This window comes from Puma concolor, chromosome D3 (genome assembly GCF_028749965.1).
Source record: "Puma concolor isolate L17-30 chromosome D3, mPumCon1.1.hap2, whole genome shotgun sequence".
NCBI lineage: Eukaryota > Metazoa > Chordata > Mammalia > Carnivora > Felidae > Puma > Puma concolor.
Window position 1 is genome coordinate 26,946,778 of NC_141678.1, and position 21,476 is coordinate 26,968,253.

At 54.1% G+C, this 21,476-nt stretch overlaps 1 protein-coding gene across 1 annotated transcript; it reads right to left on the reverse strand.

Moving 5' to 3' along the window:
• Positions 1–11,222: 11,222 nt before the first annotated feature.
• Positions 11,223–19,010, reverse strand: CRYBB2 (crystallin beta B2). The gene is made up of 5 exons (XM_086683322.1): positions 18,936–19,010; positions 15,865–15,983; positions 14,509–14,641; positions 13,208–13,350; positions 11,223–11,480 (listed from the first exon to the last, which is right to left on the reverse strand). Exons 1-5 carry the CDS (start codon positions 18,987–18,989, stop codon positions 11,312–11,314), a joined length of 618 nt encoding a protein of 205 aa, XP_086539448.1. The 5' UTR covers positions 18,990–19,010; the 3' UTR covers positions 11,223–11,311.
• Positions 19,011–21,476: the final 2,466 nt, after the last annotated feature.

Consider the following 21,476-nt stretch of genomic DNA (forward strand, 5'->3'; position numbering starts at 1 on the left):
GTATTCTGTGAACGCATGGGTGTCGCTGCATTGTGGTTTATGGCAACACACGACATCAATGCCTGACAGTCTGGGACAAGATTAGTAACTTGCATTACTCTATGCAATAAAACACTCCACACCAGTTATAAGATGAAGGATCTCAATCTACTACATGTTGCAGCATGGTGGATATAAACACATAGTAAGAGGGGGAAGAAAAAGAAAAGAAAGAAAGATACAAGTGGAACCTCAAAGGGGATGGCTGGGGGGAGGGGCACAGCACCATACCTGGAACATTTTCCTTTTCATGAAAGATGTCTGAAAAGAGAACAGAACCGATGTGCTTTGAAGAGTAGGAAGAACCAGACGCCATGGAGCTCTCAAAGTAGACGGCAGGGCTCCCAGGTACCCCTTCCAAGGAGTGGGTGCACCGAAGTCCCACCCCATTCCTTAGCACATTCCCCACCCAACAGAACAAGCTGTGGGTCTCTGTCATTCAGACAAAACAGCTGCTGCCTCCCCCCACTCCACACACTAGCCAGAGGGAGTGTTCTCCAGCGCTAATCAGATGGCATGACTCCCTTGCTCCGAACCATCCCGTGGCTCCCCAGTGCCCTGCGGATCAAGCCCCCACATCTTTCTGTGGTCACCATGTACCTCCATGTTCCCAGTGCCAGTACCTGGCCAGCTTTGCCTCTCGCTGCTCTTCCTCGTGCAGAAGCCCCAGCTCAGCCCTGCAGAACCACCTACGGTTACCCTTCTGCTCACACAGTTTTTCTCACCTGGATAATTTTGCCCTCGTGACCCCTTTGTTCTGGAAAGCGTTCCGCCGGCCGCCAGCCTTGTTCATCTGATGCCAAACCAGACGCCTCACCCAGGGGCCCAAAGCTGCCTGGGGAGAGTCTGAAGTCCTGTGCCCAAAAGTTGGAGGATGGGCCCTTCCCCACGCCCCCTGCCTGACTTCCTGCAGTCTGTTTGCTGGTTAACAGCTTGCATAGAAAATTGAGGGTAAAATTCAGCTCTTTTCATTCAAAACCAAATGCAGCCCCTCCCCCCCCCAAACAGTGGAACAAAACAAAAGGACAAAATGACACTGTCCTCTCCTTTAGCCCACAGATGTCCCTCTGGCTGGGCACAGGGGCACCTCTTCCATGTGCGCTGTCCGCCCTGCCAAGCCCTCCCTGATCCCCTCTCTCCAAGGCTTCAAGCCCAAAGACCACAGGCAGCAAATGTACCCCCAGTTCCATTCCATTTCCTCTTTCCAGAACTAAGGGAAGGAAGCAAGAAGTGTGTGTGCACACGCACAGGTGCACAGGGGGAAAAAAAATGGAAAAGAGCTCTCCTACTTGTGACTCCATAGCCTCTTTTAATGGAGTTGCTATATATCAACCACGCAAAAAATATCTCTAATATACTTGCGCATATTAAATGCATGTGTATTTATGTGTGTCAGGTACCCAAGTTTTGCTGTTTGCCCAGTACCAAAGCCTTTGCCTCCGGGCCTCAGTTTCCCTGTCTGTGAGATGAGAGGCCTGACGCCCCCTCCCGCCCTAGCAGTTTATCTTGACTCATCTCATGCAGGAGGCAGAGGCCAAGGCCTACCTTGTACAGTCTGTCTTAACTGCTCCCCTCCCTGTCTGCAACCCCGCCTGAAGTCCCACCATTTGTGAGCCCACTTGCCTCCCTCTTTGAGAATGTGTACCCCCAGGAGGCGTATCCCGCATCCCCTAGAGCAGTGGTTCTCAGCCTGGGGCGATTATGCCCCCGGGAAATATTTGGCAAAGGCTGGAGCCCCTGCTGGTTGTCACAACTTGACCTGCTGCTGACATCTAGCGGATAGAGTTCAGAGACGCTGCTGAACGTCGCGGGATGCACAGGACAGACCCCGGGGCTGATGGGGAGCCCCAAGCCTCAGCAGCCTTGCCCTAGAGTGAAGGCATTTATTGGACACTGTTCTTTATAGTCTCTCGACGGAGCCGACTGAAACGTCCTGGTGGCACCGAGACAGGAGGAGCACTGAAAGTTTAAAAGAGAGGAGTGAGGTTTGTTTTGTAGCAGCGAGGCCCCCGGCTCTGGGCCCCGCGCTTCTGAGGCCACATCTCCTGCTGAATAAGCCTCATACGCCCTGTTTTCAGATGAGAACACTGAGGCTCAGTTGCGTCAGGCACACAGCCATGAAGAGTCAGGAGTCACCTCTCACCGTGTAACAGATCCCGGGGTCTGTGCTCCAGAAGGGACTACTGGGGGAGGGGCACCATTTCAAGGAGGAGGAAGCATTTCCGAAGGAGGGGGGTGGGGTGGGATGGGCACAAGTCAACAGAGCAAGACAAGTTTTTCATCCTAGCGCCTGACCGTCATTAGACTGACCGAATTTTCCATGGCCTTTTGCTTGGACATGACTGATGCTAAGGAGATTGTCCTCTTGGTAGGTCCCTGATCTCGGGTGTGACTATTCATTCATTCATTCATTTTGTAAGTATCTATCAGGCCTCCACACGTATGCAGCAGGCTCTTGGGTATATGGAACACAAAATTAGACCTGGCTCTTGGCCTCATGGAGACCTGGGTCAAGGAGGGAATGGAAATGAATCAAGGAACCAGACAAAGAAATGGTAAACAACACATGGGATCAGTTCTTTCGGAGAGAGGTGAGCAGAGCAGAAAAGTGTGGGTCATCTGAGGAATGGCCAGGCCAGTGAAGCCAGGGGAGACGCTGACGTGAGGTCTGAAGACCACAAGGGGGCTCATTAGGCTGACTGGGGAGGCCCTGTGACTGGAGGGCTCATGATGAGTCCAAAGGATAGAAAGAACGACTGTGTGTATGTAGAAGGCTGGAGACGTGAGGCAGGGGTTGATTAGTCCTTGAAGGTGCTGTGAGTCAGAGATTAGGGTCTTTATCCCGAGGGCGATGGGGAGCCACAGCAGGCTTAAGCAGGAGGGTGTCATGATCGGATTTGCATTTGGAGAGGATCCTTCTGAGAAGGCTATTGGAACTGTGTGAAGAAGAGAGGATATGGCCCTGGGTCCAGGGATGGCTGAGGAATAGGGGATTTAACAGAAATTCAGGTCAACAGGGTGATGGAGAGTCAGAAGACCAACACAGTGAAATCACACACCCTTCCCCTTGCAGGCGGCTCCTTCGGGGTGGTCTGGCCGAAGCTTCCTGATGCCAAGGCCATCACCAGTGAACTACCTCCTCGTGACGGCGGCAACCTTTGCTTTTAGGAAGATGCTGCCGTGCCCGCCGTGGCCTGGCTTCCAGCCTGCACGCCCCACAGAGCCTGTCTCAGCAGCCGCAGGACACTGGGACCCAGCAACCCCACCACCCAGCCAGCAACAAAGACCCCCAGGGAGGAGAAGGCACCGGAAGGACTATTTTTAAAGCTGGGGTCAGGGTGCCCCGCCCATTGGCATCTCTAGTACTAAAAGCTTCAAAGGGCCTCCCCTGACTTTCCAGAGAGGCTGATCATGGAGCACCAGACAGAGCCCTGGTTTTAAGCCCCAGCTTTCCTACTTCTTACCAGTGTGGGCTCGGGCACGTCACTGCCCCCTCTCCGAGCCTCCGTGTTTCATCTGCAAAATGGGAACAACCCACAGGTTGTCAACGGGTCAGAGAGTGAATAAATCAGCCAGCCAGCCCTAAATGCCCACAGTGAGCCTGTCATGGTACCAAATGGTGTGATACAACAGCAACTGAGACGTGTCTCAGGGCTAACGGGACACTAACATTAAGTAAGTAATTACCCAGCTCCGCATCTAACCATCCAGCTACCATCGTCCTAACTGTGAGGTGGGCATTTGTGGGTGTACTTGGGGGGACGACAGGAACTAAGAAGAAGAAATACGGAACTTGAGAACCCTGCATTTGCCCATACGTCCGTACATTCATTTATAGTGGGGCTATTATGCACCTGGCTCAGGGGAAACCTGAATCAAGGCAACCTGGTCCCACCCACCTGTGTGGAGATCAAGTACATAGAGCAGTTTCAACAGGTTTCCTTCCTTTAAAAAAAAAACAACATTTTTTTTAATGTTTATTTATTTTTGAGAGAGAGACAGAGCATGAGCCGGGTGGGCAGAGAGAGAGGGAGACCCAGAATCCCAAGCAGGTTCCAGGCTCCGAGCCATCAGCACAGAGCCCGACGCAGGGCTTGAACTCAGGAACCCCGAGATCATGACCTGAGCTGAAGTCGGACGCTTCACCAACTGAGCCACCCAGGCGCCCCCTTCAGTGTTTCCTTCCTATTGCACGGGTTGCATACTTGAGAACTTACCTGGAGGAGGAGTGCGTCAGGGATGGCTCCTCCGAGGGATGGAGAAGGGGCGCCACACTAGCCCAGCTAGCGCGCCCTGCTCTGTAACAAGGACTGTGCGGATGCACTCGTGGGTGCAGCGTGGGGATGTGAGCAGACCCTCTCCCTGTCTTTATGAAGTTTCCAGTCCAGTTGGAAGTGGGGCCAAACAGTGAGTAGCGACAGTTACATCTGCAAAGCAGGTGAGGGGTCCGTGGGCGGGCCCGAGGAGCAGACACACCGTATGAGGACGGAACAAGTTAGTGATCCTCACGAGTATAAAGCCGCTACTTGGGGCAGGTGGCTGGCTCAGTTGGAAGGGCATGTGACTCTTGATCTTGGAGTCGTGAGTTCGAGCCCCGTGTCGGATGCAGAGATTACCGAAATAATAATAATAATAAACTTAAATAAAATGAAATAAAATAAAGCACCTACTCAGTGTCTGAGGGGGAAAAAAAAAGGATTTGACCAATATTTAGATCCATATTTGGGACCGAAACTTCTGCCTTGGAAATGGCAATGTGGCCCACCTGGCTGGCCTTTCCTCTTTCCTGGATTAATGTAGAGAAAGGGGATTGCAATCCACTCAGATTTGTCTTCTTCAATGGAAAAAGAAGAATTTCATGCAGTAACAGGGTTAACCATAAAGTGTTCATGAACATCAGCTGCCTATTTTTAAAACAATGCAGAGAGGTAGACTCTTGCAGAAACACAAAACCTTAAAGCAGCGGTTCTCAGACACCAGATGCATCAGTGAAACACAAATCCCTGGACCATGGTGTCTGAGAATATGCATTTCTAACAAGTTCCCTGGTGATGTTGCTGCTCCGTTCTGGGGACCACATGTTGAGAACCATCCCCGCAGGGCAACCAGGCATACCTTGGGGATTTACTAATAGGGAGGCCTGTTTAAACGGAGTCTCCACGTTCTCAAAAAAGAATACAAGTTTGTTTCCTTTGGCAAATCGTCTTCCGAGTTTATCCGTCCTGCAACAAATGGCAAGATTTCCTTCTTAAGGCTGAGTAACATTTCACACCTACCACGTTTTCTTTATTCATTCATCTGTCAGTGGGATTGTAATTTGCACGCGTTTGCTCTATTGTAAATAATGCAAGGAACACCGGACGTCTAGGGAGTCCACCTGCTCCAGCCACCCTTCCCCTCCCCCCATCAGGCTGCAGGGAGGGGGATGGTGGGGCTGGGACCTGGCTGAGAACCTGGGGCAGGATAGTGAGGAGGGGAAGAGGAAAGAAAGGAGAAGCAAAAGCAAGAGGGAGGTGGGGAATGAAGAAAAAGTGGGGCAAAGGGAATTCAGAGCAATAGGAGGAAAGGAAGAAAAAGGGAGAGGAAGGAGAGGGAAGGAGGCAGCAGAGGGAGAAGAGTGAGGCGGGGAGGGGTGTGTGGGGGGGGTTAAGAACAGGGAGGCAGGAGAAAGAAGATGCAGGGGAATGAGCAAATTGGTGCGTGAATGTGGTGAAGGCACTTCCACCCTTGCGCACCTGGCGAACTCCTACCCGTCCCACAAAGCCCAGGTTAAAAACCTCCCAGGAGTCCTCCCTGACCCCACCTCAGGATAGCACAGCCTCCTCTTAGCCCTTGTCACACGTGTTCATTTACTGAGTCCCTGGTGTGTGGCTGGAACTGCCCCCAAATACTTCACACATGGCATCTCATTGAATCCTCACTGCAGCCCTATGAGCGGGCGCTAGTATTTCCCCCATCTCAGGGGAAACTGAGGCCGAGACATACTCTAAGGCTACTCTAAGCCTTATGTCTGAGCGGCAGGACGAAGTTTCGCTAGTCGCTTCCAGTGACAGTGGGTGAGACAGTGATTTGGAAGCACCTTCTCACGCAAAGAATCGGTGCTGAGTTTGTTTCCCCCTCCAGCAAGCTTTGGGGAAGAGAGCTGCAGAAGGAAACAGGGCAGTAAGGCCTGCCGCTGCTCCATCAAGGTCCCGGTAAGACCTCGCTCTCTGGAGCCTTGGTTTCCCCTCTGTCCCGGGACAGTCTCTGAGGCCCCGCCTACCTCAGCCGGTGTGACTGACGGGGCTTGGCTCCAATCAGGGCCCGAGCAGCGAACCACCCGGCGAGGAGCCCTGAGGATGACGCTCTGCTGACGCCTGGTGGCTGGTTGAGGGAGTGCGCCTGGAGGGCCTCCCTGCGGAGATCGGAGCGAAGGTGGGTCTAGCTATGCATGGAGGTGTTGGGGGCAGGGAGAGGGACCCACAGAGCACAGTCCTCAGTTGACAGAGACAGAAGGAGGGAGGCAGATGAAGGGGAGGGATAGGAAAGGAAGGAGATAGAAATAAACAGAGAGAAACAGAGAGACGGAGAGAGATCAAGAAGGAGGCAGAGATACCAGCAAAGATAAAGATGAGTCCTGAGAGAGACAGAAGGAGGTAGAAAGAGATAAAGAGAGAGAGGCAGGGGAACACAAAGAAAAATAAGAGCAAAATAGAGACACAATCGCAGCAATGTGGGGGAAGAGTGACCACACCGGCCATCTTGCCCACCCTTGTTCTTTCACTGGGGAGGATGATCATGGGCTGAGAAAGTGTCTCACGCATGGTCATGTGGATCCCAGCTACCTGCTCAGCCTTGCCAAAGCCCATTCTTAATGTCTTCTTTCCCTTGGTGGAGTATGTTTTGTAAATATGGCCACCGTAATAGATCTCATCCCATGCATTTACCTTCCTCTCGTTGACGGGTGGGGCCTTTGTCTTCTCCCTTCAACCTGGGTCCACCTATGAGACCCCCCCCCCCCCCACTTCCAATAGAGTATGGAGGAAGTGATGCCGTGTGACTTCTGAGGCTAAGTTGTACAAATGCCATGAAGCTTCCAGCTTTCTCTCGGAATACTTGCTCCGGAATCCAGCTACCTGCTGGGGGGATGGGGGTGGGAAACAAGGCAGCTGTATGGAGTGTCCACGTATGGGAGGTGTCTGCCCTGAGAGTCATAGCTGAGGCCCAGCCGACAGCCAGCACCAGTGCCCAGCCGTGGGACTCACCCCCACCCTTTGAGCCATCTGAGATGACTCCATTTGGAGCAGAGATGAGCTGTTCCCACTGGGTCCTGCCCAAATTACACATGTGCGCAAAACAAATGATTGTGGGAGTTTTACCGCTAAGTTTAGGTCGGTTGGCATGTAGGAACAGACGAATGGAAACCCTTTTGGTGCCGCCTACCGCACACATTATCATCATCACCATCACCAACATCATCCAATCTTTCAGGACTTTCTGCTAGCCAACCTTCAATGTTCCCACACCCTGAAGTGCCCACTGTACCCAGAACACTGGAACATACCATGGTGTTTCTTGCATCCCCGACTTCACCTACTTTGTTCCCTGTGCCACAATTGTTCTCCCCAAGATTCACCTGCAAAATGCTAACTCTTCTTTCAACCTTCCCACTTCTTTGGGAGGTCTAATGCCCCACGAAGCGCCCCTGCCTTCTCTTGGTGTCCTTGGCCCTTTCTTCTTGCCATCGCCGTTATTAGTGTCCTAGGGATGCCATCACAAAGTACCCCCAAACAGAGTGGTTTAAACAACAGAAATTTATTCTCCACGGTTCTTTATGCTGGCAGTCCAAGGTCAAGTGTCAGCAGCGTTGGCTCCCCCTGGAGGCATGGGAGGGAGGCTCTGTTCCATGCTTCTCTTAGATTCTGGTGGTTTCCAGGTGGTCTGGATGTGGCTTGGCTTCTGCAGCATCACCCCAATTTCTGCCTGCATCTCCACACGGTGTTCTCCATGTATGCACGTGTGTGTTTCTGGTGTCGAATCTCCCCCTTTTCATAAGGACACCCGTTGTATTGGATTAAGGATCCGCCCTATCCACTATGACCTCATTTAAATGACCTCATCTAAATCTTTTTTTTTAATATATGAAATTTATTGTCAAATTAGTTTCCATACAACACCCAGTGCTCATCCCAAAAGATGCCCTCTTCAATACCCATCACCCACCCTCCTCTCCCTCCCACCCCCCATCAGCCCTCAGTTTGTTCTCATTTTTTAAGAGTCTCTTATGCTTTGGCTCTCTTCCACTCTAACCTCTTTTTTTTTTCCTTCCCCTCCCCCATGGGTTTCCGTTAAGTTTCTCAGGATCCACATAAGAGTGAAACCATATGGTATCTGTCTTTCTCTGTATGGCTTATTTCACTTAGCATCACACTCTCCAGTTCCATCCGTGTTGCTACAAAAGCAGCAGATTTTGTACAGCTACAAAACAGATGTCATTCTTTCTCATTGCCACATAGTACTCCATCGTGTATATAAACCATGACCTCATCTAAATCTAACTACTCACATCTGTAATGGCCATATTTCCAAATAAGGTCACATCCTGAGATCCTGAGGGGTTAGGACATCAACACGTGAATTTTGGGGGGGGGGGCAATTCAACCCATCTTAATCCCTGTGGTTTTATTGCCTGACTATTACAATCTCTCCAGAGTGGGAGCTTCCTGAGAGCAAGGGTTCTGTCTTACTTACCTTGTATCCCCTACGCTGCCCAGTTCCAGGAAGAAAATAGACACTCAAGAAAATGGGTTGACAGAAGAATGAATGAGCAAATGGAAACTAGTAACATTAGCTGAACATTAGTTCCCACCTCCATGGCAATTATTTTATCCACTTTAGCTCATTCAACAAGGTTGTCTATGTTTCCAGATTTTAGGGGATGATTTTACATGGAGGCATACAAGGGCAAGAATATCTAAACTATTTCTGAAACAGGCGCCTGGGTGGCTCGGTTGAGCATCCAGCTTCGGGCAGGTCATGATCTCATGGCTCGTGGGTTCGAGCCCCACATCAGGCTCTGTGCTGACGGCTCAGAACCTGCAGCCTGCTTCAGGTTCTGTGTCTCCCTCTCTATGCCCCTCCCCTGCTCACATGCGCGCGCGCTCTCTCTCTCTCTCAAAAATAAATAACATTAAAAAAATGTTTAATATTTCTGAATAAGAAGAATGGTCCAAGATGTATGACTACAAAGCAGTAGTTACTGACACAATGTGGTCAAACTACAGGAACATACAAATTGACTAAAGGAAGAGAAAAGAGACCCCATTGGGGCACTTGGGTGGTTCAGTTGGTTGAGTGTCCAACTCTTGATTTGGGCTCAGGTCATGATCTCATTGTTCGTGGGATCAAGCCCTGAGTCAGCACAGAACCTGCTTGAGATTCTCTCTCTCCTCTCTCTCTGTCTGTCTCTCTCCCTCCCTCCCTCCCTCCACACATTCTCAAAGAAAGAAAGAAAGAAAGAGAAAACAAGGAAAAGAAAGAAAGAAAAGGAAAAGGAAGGAAGAAAGAAAAAGAAAGAAAGAAAACAAGGAAAAGAAAGAAAGGGAGAAAGAAGGAAAGAAAGAAAGAAAAGAAGGGAAAGAAAGGAAGAAGGAAGAAAGAGAAAGAAAGAAAACAAGGAAAAGGAAGGAAGGAAGGAAGGAAGGAAGGAAGGAAGAGAAAGAAAGAAAAGAAGGAAAAGGAAGGAAGGAAGGAAGAGAGAAAGAAAGAAGACAAGGAAAAGGAAGAAAAGAAAGAAAGAAAGAAAGAAAGAAAGAAAGAAAGAAAGGGGAGTTCCCATCAATAGACTCCATACACACATGCCAATCAAATATGTGACAAGGTAGTATTTGCTCCACTGTGGGGGAAATGGACTTCTTAACAAAAATGATTCCAGGACAAAAGGGAGATCCAGAAAGAAATGAGATCCCTACCACACGCCATACACAAAAATCGTCTCCAGAAGGATCGAGAACTTCCATGTGAAAAGCACAACTTGAACACTTTTAGGAAAAAAAAAAATATCTTGGGAAATATATTTGTGACCTGGGGTAAGAAAGAATTTCTTAAAGAAAACGTAGAATGTACAAACCGTAAAGGAACAGATGGATGTTGTGCTACATCAAAATTTAAAACCACTTACGTCGAAAGAGACCAAATAGGGGCGCCTGGGGCTCAGTCGGTTAAGTTTCCAACTTTGGCTCAGGTCATGATCTCGCGGTCTGTGAGTTCGAGCCCCGTGTCGGGTTCTGTGCTCACAGTCAGAGCCTGGAGCCTGTTTCAGATTCTGTGTCTCCCTCTCTCTGCCCCTCCCCTGCTCGTGCTCTGTCTCTCTCTCTCTCTCTCAAAAATATAAACACTAAAACAAAGGAGACCAAATACAAAGTGAAGAGAATCTGTGCCCTGGGAACAGACATTTGCACTGCAGGCAGCCAGCAAATGATCCCCGTTTATACAGAGAGGGCCTGGGTTAGCTCATTTCATCCTCACTGGACCCAGTGAGGGAGGCACTGTTTCTTCCCCCATTCTTTGCAGGTAGACCCATGGAGGGGCTGAGAGGTAGAGTGACGTGTCTGAGCCCCCGTCACTGGCCGGGGCTCCAGAACAGCCGTTAGAATCCAGACCGAACCATCCAAATAGTGAACAGAGGGACAAATGAGCACACATAGGCACAAACAGGTAATTACGACCTCTCTCTGGGACCGGGAGGGATTGCTGGGTTGTGGGTCCCTCTGGCGGATGGAAGAAAAGGGCCAGGCTCAAGGGGGATAACACGCTAATGGGGGGATGGCCGGCATTGGATGCACCTTTAAGGCCTGGAGCCTCCTTCACCTGCACCTCGACCTTGAGGGAACTCAGCAGCACGTGGGAGGGAGCCAGGAGGTCAGCCCAGCCAGCCGCTCACGCGGCAAAGGTGGTGGCGAACCAGGCGAAGAAGCAGAGGTTCAGAGGGTTTGGACAACACGCCCAAGACCACACAGCGAAGTAGCTGCAGAGTTGTGAGTCTCGGCGAAGGCTCTGCTGTCGTGCCCCAGCCCAGACATTTTCTGGTTCTCTCGGTCTCGGGGTCTCTCGCTCTCTCTCTCTCTCTCTCACGCACACAGGCGCGCCCGCCCGCCCGCAGCACCCAGCTCCCGCTGGAGACGAAAGGCAATGCAATGCACAAATTGCAAGTCACACTTTATTCACTCGCCAGGGGGTGCGGGGGGATTCTGGGCAGCAGACCTAGCCCCTGGGAAGGAGGAACAGGGGGGCACTAGTTGGAGGGGTGGAAGGCGCCCCGTTGGTGCCACTGCATGTCGCGGATGCGGCGCACGGACTGCACCTGGGGGTGGGGAGCCCCAAAGTCACCGCTGTCCTTGTAGTCTCCCTTCTCCAGCAGGTACTGCAGCCCGCGGTAGCCGGGGTACTGGTAGCCGACCCACCTGCGGGGCGGAGGGGAAGCAGACGAAGAGAGAGAGAAGGAGAGCAGCCTTAGGCCGTGAGGAAGGGTGGGTTTCCCGTTCATTTCACACTTCCTGATTGTCGAGCAGGAACGCCACCCTTCCGGCCTCCGGCCTCCGGCCTCTGCTTGCTTCCTTCTCTTGGTGGGGAGATCACTATCTCCTAAAGCAACTTTTGGCTGAAGGCCTGCTACTAGGGAAAGGTGACCTCAAGCCCACTTCAGCCTACAAGAACACAGGTCTCTTAACTGTCTCTGTCCACCCTCATCCCAACCCCATGCCTGGCTGCAAGGCCAAACGAGAGAGGAGGCTAGGTCCCAGGGCCCCTCCATTATCCCTTCATCGTTTGAAGTCAGCACCGTTTAGGGGGGATCCTCCACTCTTTTGAGCACCTAATGAAAGTTACAGTTTCTACCCCCCCCCCCGCCCCACATACAAAATGTCACAAAGCCCTGGCCTACAAGGACCTGCCAGGCCAACCCTTGCATATACCTGCAGCTCTCCCTCGTGGTCTTGTGCACTATATCTCTGCGCACCCATCACTTTAAACTTTGGAGAGTCCCTCCAACTCACCAGGCTCCTCCAACCCCAGGGCCTTTGCACATGCCCTTCTCTATCTGGAATGTCCTTCCTCTCTTCACACTGCATTTCCTACTCTTTCTTGGGATCTGAGCTCAACAGTCCCTTCCTCAAGGAAGGAGCCCAGATCTGTGTGGATTCTTCAATTGTTAACCGTTGACCCCAGCTAGACTGTTAGCTACACAAAGAAAAAGCCAGGTCTCTTGAATCTGCTCCGACACACGGAGCACTTAACGCGATGCCTGGCACGTGGCAGGACTCCAGCACTTGAGTAACGAGTGAACACACAAACGAAAAGGACTATGAACGCAGAGCCGTGCACACTATTTTTGGAGGTTGATGAACCCCAGAAAAGCCAGTCGGTGTTGGGTCAAACCAGCTCTCTTGAGGGGGGAGGGGGTAGAAAAAGGTCTTGGCGTGTCTCACTTTCCAATGTCTGTGGTGTCAATACCCCCACCCCGGCTGGTTTCGAGCCACCGATGATTCAGCAACCAGCTCACAGATATTCTGAAACCTTCAGAGTTGGCTCTTGCAAGCTGGAACCAATCACCGGCAGCACCCCACTGCCTGTAGCCCCTCTGTGAACCCCCAGAGGGTTTAACTTTGCCGGCACGGGCTGGGCTTTCTCCCCCCGTAGCCCTGTTAAGACCACGCAACTCATCCCGACCTCTCCTATACCCCCCCCCCCCACCATTTACGGTCCCGCTCCTGGGGACTGAGGTTAAGGCCAAGCTTCCTCTATTCGTTGCTTCACGATTGGACTCAGACGTGTCATCTCTTGAAGTGTTTTGCTGTGCAGATGGCTTTCACCTTACCAAGTGAGCTCTGCCTGAGCTATGGATTCACCTGGGTTCCCCTAAGTGAGATTGCAGAAAGAAACCAGGCTTTTGCCTCTCACGGTCCTCTTCCTAGAGGATACCCCCCAGGTAGGGTATTGCCCAAGAGGCAGCTCTGGAGGGGACGGCGAGGGCTGAAAGCCACACGCAAGCTCGCGATCTCCACGCCCATTTTCCAGCGGGAAGACTGAGGTCGCGAGTGTGCAAGATCAGCAGGGTTCGGGGCAGAGCGGGACTCAGGACCCCGGGGTCTGGGCTCCCGGGCGGGGTGAGCAGGGCTGGGTCTGCACTCACGTGCCACTCTGCACGCGCACCGACGACACCTTCTCCTGGTAGCCGTGGGCGTGGAAGCTGGGCACATCATCGTCTATGATTTCCATCTTCTTCCCCGTGAAGTTGGGGTTTTCATAGAGGATGATCTTGTGCTCTTGGCTGTCCTGTTGACAGGGAGTAGGGAGAGTGAGCGCGGGAGGGGGAGCGAGGGAGAGCCTTCCGGCCCCATCTGCGTGCTGCGGTGTTGGGATTAGCACAATCCATCTACAGCCCTCTGCCACCTGAGTGCAATTGTAACTGCAGGTAAACAGCGGCCGTTTGTTGAGGTCCCACAGGCTATCTGCACGCGACACTCTGGAGTCTACACTTTAAGGCACATTCAATTCTGATAGGTCATGTTCCCCCCCTATAGCCTCAGCCTGCTTAAAAAAAAAAAAAAAAAAAAAGGCAGCCACAATCGACACATACAGGGACACAGGCGGGTGGTGCCCCAAAAAGGCACTTGACATGTTTTGGCTTTCCTTCGTCGCCACATCTCTTCCCATCTTCCTGTTCCTGTGACGTTTTCCTTAGTCATCCCCTTTAATCCTTTAAATACTCTTAGGCTCTCTGGCAGATGAGAAAACCCGGGGCTCAGAGAGGTAAAGCAGCTTGCCCAAGGTCACACAGCTGGGAGCACCAGAGCCAAGGTAGGAACCCGGGTCCATGGGATGCAATGTTCTCCTACCTTCCATCAAGCTCTGGGGGGTACTAGACTGTGCTGGGGAGGCTTGGGAGTGTAACTGAGCATTGCTGGGCCCGGTGTCCTCCCTACGAGCTCACATTCTCGTAAAGAATCAGGTTCAGAGATGCACCAGAAGGCCCCACCGGCACGAGTTACAAACAGGAGCTAAACTACCTTTTCCTCCACAGCAGTCCCAGGATTTCTTTTCATGTTTACGATGGCTACTGTTTATTGCGCAATTGCTCTGTGATGCGTTCCCAACCCCGGAAAGCACCGTCTGTACAGAATAGAATGTGAGCGGCACCCCCGCCGGAGCATTTTGAGGTCTTGTGAATGGAGCCCCCTGGGGTTGTGCAATGTGGCAACTCTCAGGCTGGGCATGTGGGAATCTCAGGGCCGCAGAGCCAAATATCCCCATTTTACAGATGGGAAAACTGAGGCCCAGGGAGGCGAACGGCTTCTAGCAGGTCACACAGCCAAGAAGCGCACCCTGCGCATTAGAAGGGTCACGATGCTGGAGGCGAAGGCTCCCTCCTGGTCCCTAAAGCCCTGGCCACAAGCAGCAGAGAGAAGAAGCAGGAAGTGACGGGAGGCTCACCACTTTGATGGGCCTCAGGGAGCTGAGGGAGTCCGTCCTCCGACTGCTGGTCCATGAGTCCCAGCGGGGGTACTCGCCCTTCTCGAACACAAACTGCTCACCCTTGCAGTTGGCTTGTTCGTAGCCCACCCAGCTGCAGTGGAGACAGAGAGAGGGGAGGTCGAGCCACCCCAGGCTTCCTCTGGCAGGACCCTGGCTTAGTCTCTCGAGCCCCCTGGGTGGGGGGGGGGGGGGATGGCTCACACTTGCCCAGCTCACCCATCAAAATCCAGACACCGCCAGTCCAAGAGCAGAATCACCTCAGCGATCCAGAACTTAATTTTGAACAGTAAACGGGTCATTAATAAAAATACCAAAAGTTTGGTATTTTTTTTGAAAAAGACAGCAGGGGAGTGTAAAGTCTGTTTGAGAAATTCTTCCATCCAAATGCGAAAAAAAAAAGGGGGGGGGCAACTGAGAATCAGATGCAGTGCTTAAATGGTCAAAACCTCCCTCGTCCAGGAAGACGCGCTCCTGTGGCGCACAGACGCCCAGAGCGTGTTGGACAAGGGCGACCGGGCAGGGACATTCTTCCGGCAGATCCTGACTTGGGTGGCATTTGTTGAACTCTGCAGAATCCCCTGAGAACCCTGAGTTGGGGTGTGGGTCACGTAGGACCCCCAGCCCCTCCAGAATCACTGACCTCTTGGGTCACCAGTGGCCACCCCCGATTCCTGAGGCTCTTGCAGAGAAGGAGTGGTCAAGGACCCATAGAGAGAGTCCCCTGCAGGCTGTGTTTAGCTCTGTGACCTGAGCAGGGCAGAATCAGATCCTACCAGCCCTCCTCTCCGGGGTCAGGGACCCAAGGCTGCCGGCCCCCAAGTGTGCCGGTGAATCTGCTGACATCCGGCGTGGCCAGAATTTGGGAAGGGCACGGTGAAAGCAGGGCTGGGACGTCTAGCTTTAAACCGCCCAGGAGAGTGCAGATGCTCCGGGAGCCACAGATGGGCAGCTGTGCCCATGAGAGAGACTGTGTTTACCTCCCCACCTTGAGGAGGTGCCTGGCCTCCGTGTCAGGAGTTGCCTATGAGTTCTTTTCCTTCCCCCTCAGCGTGGTTCCTCTTATCCTACGGAGGAGGAAGCCAAGCCTCAGAGAGGGAAGTTCTTGGTCCAAGGTCACACAGCCTGAAAGTGATCGAGCTGGGATTTGAATCCAGTTCTCTGTGACCCCAAAGCACAAACTCTCTCCATAGGCTGCCCCAAATTTCAGGGTCTAAGAGCACAGTGGGGGAGGGCAGGTCCCCCCAGCTCCATATGCCTCACCCTGGCAGCTCCCACCGGGCGAGCCCCCCTCCCGCACCCCACCCAGGCACATACGGTCCAGCCTGCACCAGGACGGAGCCTGCCTTCTCCACGCCAGTCTCCTTCAGGTTGGGGCAGGGCCCGCTGAGCTCGTGCGAGTGGCCCTGGAAGTTCTCTTGCTCAAAGATGATGATCTGTGACAGGAGGAGAGGGTGGGACCCGTCACGATGCGGAGGACCGAAGCAGGGCTTTGGGGGTGGGGAGGGGGCTCAGGGAGCCTCGAGGGATCCTGACGGGCTCCGCTTTCGGGAGTCACAGACCCAACGCGAAAGCCAGACGGTCCTGCACCTGCCAGCTGTGAGACCTTCCTGAGCCCCTATTTCACCTCGCTGAGCCTCGGCTGCCCCATCTGTAAAATGGGAAGTGACAGCGCCTACCTCACGGGGTTGCTGGAAGGGCTCAGAGAAGCACAACGGTGAGCTCGCAGTATCTGCTCTGTGGGGGAGGGGGAGGCAGAACCCTGAAAACGAAGGGACAACCTGCGGATCCCAGGCAGGCAAGTGGCAGAGTGGAAACTGGAGTCCAAGTTTGTCTGGTGCCGTTTCCGTTAAGGGCAGCGCTTTGCGAGCCAACGCGCACACAAGGCACCTGGGACCTTGACAAAATGCGGTTTCCGGGGCAGCACGTCTTGGGGGTGAGGCCCCAGATTCTGCATCCCTAACGAGCTCCCAGGATAGGCAGGGCTGTCTCCTGCTCCTGCTAGAGCCGGGCCGGCACCACCAACACACCTGACCCCGTTTGGCCCCTAAGACCCCGCATACCTGTGCCTTTTCTTTAAGCCCCCACGGGCTCTGCAGGTCTCCTCCCCCGGGACACTTCTTAGGGGGCCTTCCCTCCTTAAGGGGGCTCTCATCAGCCTGGGGAAGGGGGCCAGCAGGCTCCCCATGAGGGAGGCACAATCTCTGCAAGATGAAGGCGCCCCCCCTCCCCCACGGCCTCGCAGCTGCCACCTTGCACGATTCCGGAGCGCGTTTGCAGCCACACGTCCCCAGGGAGCTGCCCCCACCCCGCCCCGGGTGGAGAGGCGGGCTCAGGGCAGCGGGCTCCTGGGAAGGGCAGCTGCACAATCTACATGGTCAGCACTGGCTGTGTAAACACATCCCTCTCTCCCAGGCCGGGGATTAGCTAGATAAAGGCAGGGCAGGGAGGCCCGGCGGGGCTCAGAGACAAATTCCATGGGCTCAGTTCAGCCTTTATGGTCACTGACTCGACCACGGAAGGGTCAGGAGACACGGGCTCTGATGTCACCCCTGTTGCGTATCCAGCTGGGCAACCCCAGCAAGCAACTGGGTTGCTTCCCGCCTCAACTGGCCTGTCTGTAAAATGGGGGAGGCTGAGCACTCTGCAGGGTTACCGAGAAGAAGCAGGAGCAGGGACATTAGGAGCCAACGTATCATCACCCTGGCCTGGGAGACAAGGAGGAGGACCAGGGAGGTCAGCCTCTCCGTGTATTCGAACGGCCCCAGACGGCCTGGAAGCTCAGTATTGTCACCGTGACTATTCTTGCTATGTATCCACACACGGATGCTGACATCTTACGCGATATCTAATCCTTTAAATGTGCGCTGTCCGGGGGCGCCGGGGTGGCTCAGTCGGTGAAACGTTCGACTTCGGCTCACGTCATGATCTCGCGGTTCATGAGTTCGAGCCCCGCGTCGGGGATCCTGTCTCTGTCTCTGTCTCTCTCTCTCTGTCTCTCTCTCTTCCTGCCCCTCCCCTGCTCACGCACTCTCTCACTCAAAAATAAACATTATAAATAAATAAATAAATAAATAAATAAATGTGTGCAGGCCAGTGCTGCAGCCATTCATTGGCCACCTAAGTCTGAGGGACGCACTCAGGCCGTCCCAATGAAGATGCACTGTCACAGAAGGTGACACATCAGATTTTGAAGGTTTAGGATAGTCAAGAAAGAGTGCCAAAGGGCTTTCTCATGATTTTTCTATTTAGTATACGTTAGGGCCTATTGCGTTTAATAAAATAGAATACGCAAACTAATTTCTTTGGCTCCTTTGTACCTTCTTACCGTGGCTACGGGAAATGCTAAATGGCATGGGGGCTCGATTTCTACGTCTGTGGGCCAGCGCAGCTCTAAACAGCTTGCACAGGCCTTCGTGCTCCTCCTCAGACTCATGCAGCTCGGTCTCACCTCTGGGCCTTTGTGCTCGCTGTGTCCTCTGCCTGGAATGTTCTCCCCGACCCCCACCCCGACGCATGTGGCCGGTGACCCGGGTCTCCCCTCCCGTGTCGCCTCCTCAGAGAGGCCTCCCTGACCGCCTCAAGCTAACACCTCCTTTCCTCATTCATCCCGACTCTCTGAACTCAAGCTTCCCTGGCCGGAGAGGCCACATGTCAGACAAAAGGGCAGTGCCCGGGTGGACCCCTTGCCCAGGGTCCCTGAAGCAGGGGACCATGGGAGGGAGCCCGGCAGAGGCAGTCAGGGGAATGGTGGCTGGTGGGGGTTTGGGTGCAGACTGGGTGTGATGAGTCTCCCCTCATTGGACCCTAGGAGGGCGAGAAGGATGAGGGGGCAAAGCAGGCAGTGATAGCTGGTCTTAGATGGACACTGCAGGCCAGGCCGAGCTGGTGTCCTTTGCCTCTTCACAGCCACCTTGCCCCGTGATTCCGATTCTCCCCAATTTACAAAGGTGGGAACTGAGGCTCAGAGAGGTCAAGTGACTGGCCCGAGTCACACAGCAGGTCAGGAATCCCACCTCACCTTCAGTTCACAAGCCCCCTCTCGCACGGGACTGTGGGTCCGCCCCAGCTCTGGGGAGCCCCTGTGGGCAATGGGGTACGGGGTACGGGGTGAGGCAGAGAAACGTAAGTCTCCAGAGCCGGAAGCTGGTGTCAGGAATTCTGGCTGGTCGTGGGCTGGTGCAGGGGCCGGGGCGGGGGCGGGGGGGGGGGGTGCGTCAGAATCACTGCCCCCTTGTGCGAGTGGGGGGACTGGAGCCCAGAGAGGGGCAGGGGCAGAGAGCAGGAGCTTCAGGAAGGAGGACACCCACTTGGACTTTACAGAAGGGAAACTGAGTCTGGAGGAGGAGTTCTGCGTGCCCCCCCACCCTCCCCCGCATCGTACCCACCTTGGGGTTGAGGGGCTGTGGCTTGCCCGCTTGGGTCTGGTGGTCTGAGGCCATGGTGGTTGGTCCTGTGCAGGAAAGACCTGGAAGATATGTGGGAAGCGGCAGTGAGGACCTCTCTGGGCCCTCTGCTTTCTCCCCTGGGTGCCTCGGGGCCCCTCCACTCCGGCCCTCAAGCCTTCTGGTATCCCTGTCTCAGGATGTCCCAGAGCAGCAGGGTCCACAAGTGGCTGTCTGACTTCCCATCCTTAGCTTCATTTCTTGGTGCCCAGGACTGCTCCGGAGGGGAAATCGAGGTCTGCCAAGAAAGCGGTGATAAACTGGGGCTTCAAGCGGGGCCCCAGGTGGGTCCCCGTCATTCAGCTCCGGACAAAGGGAGCCACACAGAATGCAGCCCCATCCATATCGTGCAGAAAGTTCCCGATCAAAAGCAAAGTGCGGGCCACAAACCCCACTCACAAAGTCTCCTGTAACCCCAGGCCCTCACCCCGACTTCGTCCTCAAGACCCCCTCCCCCCGGGCACCCAGTACCCAGAATGCCCCTCTGCTGCTGACCTTCCCCCTCTCCCCATGAGCGCCCATATCTGTGATGGACTCATGCTACGAGAAGGCGAAGAAGTGAGCATAATGGTAGAAACTCAGGCACTGTGATAGGCAGCAGCAGGGAAGATTTCTTCCCTGGTGAGAACGTCAGAAAACGTTTTCCAGAATGTCTGGAAAATTGGCACTCTCTTCCCCTTTCCCGCAGGAGGAGCAGTGACCCCAGCCTGCGTGTTTCCAGTGAACAGGAGACACCTGAACTCCTTCTCCAGAGAAGACACCCAGCCTTCCAGAAGCCCCTTCCACACTCAAGCCCAGGCCAGGACGTCCCCCACAGAGAAGAACTGCAAATAAGCAGCTTGGGGGCCAAGCCCGCTCTGTTCTCCTAAGTAACCAGCCCTGTGCACCTGTCACACGGCCGGAGGCCCCGCCATGCAGCCCCCGGTCGTTGACCGCCTCGCACTGAAGGTTAAGCTCAATCAGGTCAACTCGGGTGCTGCCAACGTGGGCCTCAATTTCCTGTTCTGCAAAGTGGGGACAGTCATGGCGCCCGACGATATCTGTGAACAGGTTGTGACGACTTGACCCCTGGGCAGCGGGGTCCGGGATACAGCCAGCGTTCTGTAAATGGCAGCAGTTATGGCATCATGAGGGTCATTTCCACCAAGCTTTAGTGGCTTGGAATCACCTGTCGCTGGAAGCTCTCAGAGATCCCCAGCTGCTTCCTGGCCACTAAGCGCTCCCCAAGGCTGGACACATAGCAGGTGCCCGGGAATGTCTGCGGATTTGGGGAGCACTGGCTCGCCGCCTTCGAAACGATGCTGGGCCTTCGCTGGTTTGATTCCTTCCACTAACAAACCCTCGGATTCTCCCCCCCAGTCACTAGCGACGCAAGGACGCTGATGGACTGGTTGACATTAATAGAGAAGCCTGTGTGCCAGGCACCGTGCCGGACCACGCGCCTGTGTCACCTCTGACAAGGGAGGTTTGACGACCCCTCTCCCCATTTAACAGAAGAGAAGGCTGAGGCTTACAGCAGTGAAGTCTTTGCCCAAGGTCCTCTTGTCAGAAAGGGGGTGGCACCTGGATTGGAACCCAGGTCTCCCACACTTTCCAACAGGGGATAAGGATGAGAGAAAAAGGCAAGGCAAGCGAGAGAGGCATTCTTACCAGTGACGCCAGCCTCCGAGAGCTCCCGTGAAGCCTAGCCGGCGGGAGGTGGCATTTATACCTTCCCCAGGAGTGCCGGTGCCGAGACGGGTGATCGCTGCGTCCCCACAGAAAGCAGGACGAGAATGCTGGGTTAAGCCCACACCAAAGCCCGGGTCAGCAAATGCCCACAGACATTGTGTCTCTGCACAATAATGTCATTAGCTTTTGGATTCGGCCGCGCCAGGGTGGTCAGGCGGCTGGGCAAGGGGATGTCCACTTTGCATGCATCAGCCGTCCGGCTGCCAGGACCGGGGGCACGCCGGGTTCACCGGTGTGGTCAGTCGAGCCCTGGGGGAAGGCAGACAGAGGCAAATCTCAGTGGCCCTGGGAAGAAAACAAGGGAAGGGGGACGGCGATTTGCCAGGGTCCAGCATCCGTCCGTCCACCCGTCCATCCACTCGTTCATTCAACAAATATTTATCTGGCACATAGTGCCAAGCTCCGTTTCGGCGAGGTGAGTAACGTCAGGGAGGGGACCGACCCCAGTCTGGACCATCCAGGAGAGCTCCCAGGAAGAGACAGAGTCCTCGGGGACGAGGGTAAGTTAGCCTGGGAAACCAGACGGGGAAGGGAGTTCCAAACAGAAAAGGGGCCCTGTGCAGGAGCTGGCGTGCCATTAAAAGACTCGGAGGCAGGTTGAGGTAGCTCCAGGGGGGCAGGGGGCCTGATCCTGCAGGCCGGGGAGAGTGAACTTCACCCTGAATACCCTGCGCTGTCCCAACACCTGCTGTTCTTCAGCGGGTGCTCTTAGGACCCTAGGCCCCTGAGGTTTGGAGAAACCGCTCAGATCCC